Source organism: Diplotaxodon limnothrissa, linkage group LG4, assembly GCF_057381915.1.
Source record: "Diplotaxodon limnothrissa isolate DT_005_m linkage group LG4, D_limnothrissa_male_GT1.1, whole genome shotgun sequence".
Taxonomy (NCBI): Eukaryota; Metazoa; Chordata; class Actinopteri; order Cichliformes; family Cichlidae; genus Diplotaxodon; species Diplotaxodon limnothrissa.
This window is the reverse complement of record NC_140599.1, coordinates 14580-19146: the sequence shown is the minus strand read 5'-3', so window position 1 is coordinate 19146 and position 4567 is coordinate 14580. Positions and strand designations below refer to the sequence as shown.

Here is a 4567-nt window from a genome sequence, read left to right as displayed (position 1 = left end):
GTCACAGCACATCTAGTAATATCTTCAGAATTACTTCAACATGGTCAACATTGATTTTCCTTTAAAATCAACTTTCCATTAGAACTCAAAATCACAACTGACTCGATTCTCTGAAATCCTGAGCCACTTAGACACCTTGCCCAGTTCTAGGTGCCCTTCTCATCAGACTTCCACGTCCGGAATTACTCTTTTTACTCACAAATAAGTGTCTCCTAAAATGATCCTGTCAATCATTGGCTATTTTTAAAACCAAGCCCACAACTCTTGGCAGGTGCCACCTGCAGTATGCCCACGCCGGAGCCCCCTTCCAACGTCTCAGAGGGGTAGGAGGTTCTCGAACCCCGTGAGTTTGACACTTATTAAACCATAAACTGACCAATTACCTATGATCCTGTGTTATCCTAAACACACATTGGTCTCTTTTACCATAAAATACCATATGACCTTTAACTCAGTACTGTCATTCTCAAGGTTTCATTATCCTTACTTCAAAACTTCACTTTATTCTCAAGAATTTAGTTTTACCACTACTGAGCCAATTTAGTAGTTAAGATCATCACTCAGTGAACAGATAATTTAGAATTCATCCAATCTGCACAAATGTGCTTTTTGAACAGGTTTGTGCCTGTACCTTTAAATCTTTTTAGACCAGGCTTCTGTTCGCCTCATATCAGATCCAACCTTCGGCCACATTTGTTCTCTCTGTCAGACGAAGAACCGGGCGGAAACACCAAATATTAACCCCGATTCTTTTGTCCCTGTGATAGAAGAGAGAAACCCGACTCATAGTGTGTTAAAACATTTATATTTCTTTTTATTCAATCATCTTCTGGAAGAGAGAGACCCCTGCACAGCTCAAATGCCAGTTGCAGGATCTCTAACATTTTTAGCTCCACATGTGTCTTATATGGTGTTATTTCTGCACTTTACACGTCACACAGTCTCAAACATTGCTTATATGGAAAAGTTCCTCTTTTCTGTGTCTTATCTATTAATATATCTGTGCACTAAAACTTCCTGTTTTTCAGTCTGGCTGAGCACTTAGCTTGTGAGTCAAAAGTGGCCTTGCTCTACAAGCCTTCATTATTAAAGTACATAAAACAATCTAATGAGCAGATACACATTAAAAATATCTCTCTATTTCTTAACACTGCACTCACATGGACTCCACAGTCACCTGATCTCAGTACAATAGAGCACCTTTATGATGTGGTAAAATGAAGATTCACATCAGAGTTGTGCAGCTGACAAACTCTGTGACACCATCATGTCAATATGGACCAAAATCTCTGAAGCATGTTTTCAGCACCGCACCAGACAAATGGAGAAAACTTTATTGAAACTGGAAACTAAATAATTTTGAGTAAAACCAGTAAACTCTGTATCAGGTAGGAAAGAAAAACACCCACACTCTCCACAGGTCCTGCTGTTAGTTTTCTCCTATTTACTGGATTTTATGATAAATACTTTTTTGTTGTCTCATAATTTCTAGAGGTTTTAGAAACACTGCCTTTGCTACTGATTTGCTAGACAATAAAACACTGGCCATACGAGACAATCAAATAAAAGTTATTTAAACTAAAACACTGTTTTGAAACAATTTACCTCACGCTCCATGGATGAAATATTCCCCCCAAAAACATAATCCACACTAAACAACAGCAGACAGGAAGCTGTTATGGCATCACATGACATTAAGTTTTATTTTTGAGATGTTTTACAATCTAATCTGTTACATACAATATAGAAATGAATTGAATATTGAAATGAAATGCAAACAAAAATATCCAGGAATTTTGTGATCATCTTCAATTATCAGAAGTCTGACACGAATCAGAAAAGACTTAAAAATATGCTTTAGTATGTTTAGAGAAATGAAGCTTTATTGTACAAAATGTGCTATTTTCTAAGATTGAACTGATGAATTATCATTTGCCAGTTTTTACTAATCCACTACTTATAACATGAAAAAGTATAAAACAAAGACATTTTACCTTCAAATAAGTGACTATCTTGTTTATGGAGCGTCTTTACTTTTTGTTGCATAAGAGAATGATTTTATGAATTTTATCGTTTTAACATAAAATCTCACAGATTTCAGCGCTACCACCGTATACACCGAGCCCAACCAGGAGTGGTGTATAGTGCCGGGTACAGAAGCTATGGAGAAGAGTCATGGTTCGAGTGCTTTCAGAGACGCTGTAGAAGGACAGAAAAATGTAATTAGTTAAACCCTTATTCAGGAACACTCCAATTCTCGAGGACTGTGGACCTTTAATGAAAGTGCTGCTGCCTGAATGTCTGAATGTATAACCGCCACTGAAACACTCCAGCGCCCATGACCTCTTATTGTTTCCAAAAGCACTCTCTTTTCCTGATCTGCTTACACTGCTGTAAGCTAATGCTATAAAGACATCATCCCCGCTCCACTCCACCTCCCAGTAACAAGGTCCTGTGAAACTCTCTCTGCTCAACACCTGAGGCCAGTCAGTGAATCTGTCAGTGTGATCATAGCGCCTGATTGTCTGAGTATGACTATATTTTGCTTTTAAGCCAGGCCCAAGCACAACACGCTGGTGTGCTGTGTTTGGGTTAAATGTGATTTCACATTTATATTTTAGGAATTCAGCTCTGGTCTTGGGCTCTGACTCAAAGTCTGAAACATCCCCTTGAGTTTCTTCAACAGCAGTTATGGTCCATTCAACACTGGACTGCAGTTTCTCTCTGGACTCTGACACAGCTGCTGCTGCATCCTCGGTGTAGCTCTCAGGATGAATATTGATTCTGGCTGAGTCTGGAGCTTCACTGAGACGTGACACCAAGGTGTAGTTGTGTAGAAACTGGGTGGGGTCCTCTGTGTGAGAGAGCTGCTCCAGCTCAGTTTTTCTCCTCCTCAGCTCAGAGATCTCCTGCTGCAGGACCTTCACACTTTTCTCTTTCTCTTTAATTTTCCTCTCGATGTTCTGCTGTCTCTCTTTGAGCTCTGTCTGCTTCTCGCTCATCTCTGCTGCAGTGGAAACTGTGTCGTGGCCTTTATGTTCATCCATGGAGCACAGATAACAGATACACTGCTGATCAGTGCGGCAGAAGATCTTCATCACCTCATTGTGGCGAGGGCACATGATCTCCTGGAGCTGCTGGAAGGGGTCCACCAGCTTGTGTTTCTTAAAGGCAGAGGATTCATAGTGAGGCTGGAGGTGCTGCTCACAGTAAGAGGCCAGACACTGCAGACAGGACTTGACAGCTTTCAGCTTTGTCTCAGTGCAGACGTCACAGCTCACATCTTCATGTTCAGCATGACAGAGATCAGCTTTAGCAGCTTGGAGTCCAGTCTTCTTTGTTTCCTCCACTAAATCTGCTATCACGGTGTTTCTCACCAGAGCAGGCCTCGGTGTGAAGGTCTGTCTGCACTGAGGACAGCTGTGGGTTTCCTTCTGATCCTCTTCATCCCAGTAGCTTTTAACACAGTTCATACAGTAGCTGTGTCCACAGGGAATAGTCACCGGCTCCTTCAGGAGATCCAAACAGATCGAGCAGCAGAGTTTGTCTCGGTTCACCTGGTTTTCTCGCTGCGCCATTTCCGGGACGCTAAATGCAATTTAGCTCGTTGTCGCCTCAATAATCCAACTCTTTTCAAACACTCAACGTCGGTTGGAAGAACACAGGAAAGCTTTATTCCTTTATTCTGCGTGGATATTAAGCAGGTCAAACTCACAAGTCTTCTTGCTGGATGATATAAAACTGCAGAAGTTTGACGGTCTGGAAATCTGAAAGTTAGCTTAAGTAATCCAGCGAGGGTTGGTCTCTTAACAGCGCACAATTAACACAAAGGTACAAAGGAAGCGCAAAGTTCCTCCTCTTTATGTGAGCATGAAGAAGGTACAGAAGAAAAGAAAAATAGAAGTATATCACGTTATAACGTGAAAAGTTTATTGTTCTAACAAGATACTTTTCACGTTTGAACAACATAATATCACGTTCATACAATATAAATATTATATTGTACGAACGTATAAAGTTTTCACGTTATAACATATTGTATTGTTCGAACATGATATATTACCATAAAACACAGTGAAGTGGGTGACAGTGCAGATCAGAGTGCGAGAAAATGGCTCGTTTATTGGAATGAATTAAGTTCTATTTTATGCTTGGATTGAGGCATGGGGAGATTTTGCTGTTATTGAGCAGTTTGGACAGTATTGTGATAAGCATGCGGACACTTAGAAGAAACCTAAAACGCATGGGACTGTACAGGAGAAAGAATGAGTCCGATCCGATTGAGGTAGCACGATTTCTTATTGATCAACTGGAGGAACACGGGAGGCTCCATGGATACAAACTACACCACCTGAACTGCATTCAGGCAGGTTATGTTGTCACGCAGAGTACTGTGAGACATTTACTGAAATATCTTGGCCCTTATGCGATGTATATAACAAATCCTGGACCAAATTTCATGTGGCATATTGACTCCTATGGCAAACTGAAGCCTTTTGGAATCTGTATAAATGGAGCTATTGGTGGTTTTTCAAGAGTTATGATTTGGCTTCATGCCTATTCAACA

At 40.6% G+C, this 4567-nt stretch overlaps 1 protein-coding gene across 1 annotated transcript; it reads right to left on the bottom strand.

The window, feature by feature from the left end:
* Positions 1–2045: 2045 nt before the first annotated feature.
* LOC146632945 (E3 ubiquitin/ISG15 ligase TRIM25-like) lies at positions 2046–3772 on the bottom strand. The gene has a single exon (XM_085351905.1). The coding sequence runs from the start codon at positions 3576–3578 to the stop codon at positions 2076–2078; it is 1503 nt and encodes a 500-aa protein (XP_085208031.1). The 5' UTR covers positions 3579–3772; the 3' UTR covers positions 2046–2075.
* Between the last annotated feature and the right edge of the window lie 795 nt (positions 3773–4567).

Excerpts from the sequence above, each read along its gene's own strand:
- LOC146632945 (XM_085351905.1), bottom strand. The coding sequence starts at position 3,578 with ATGGCGCAGCGAGAAAACCAGGTGAACCGAGACAAACTCTGCTGCTCG.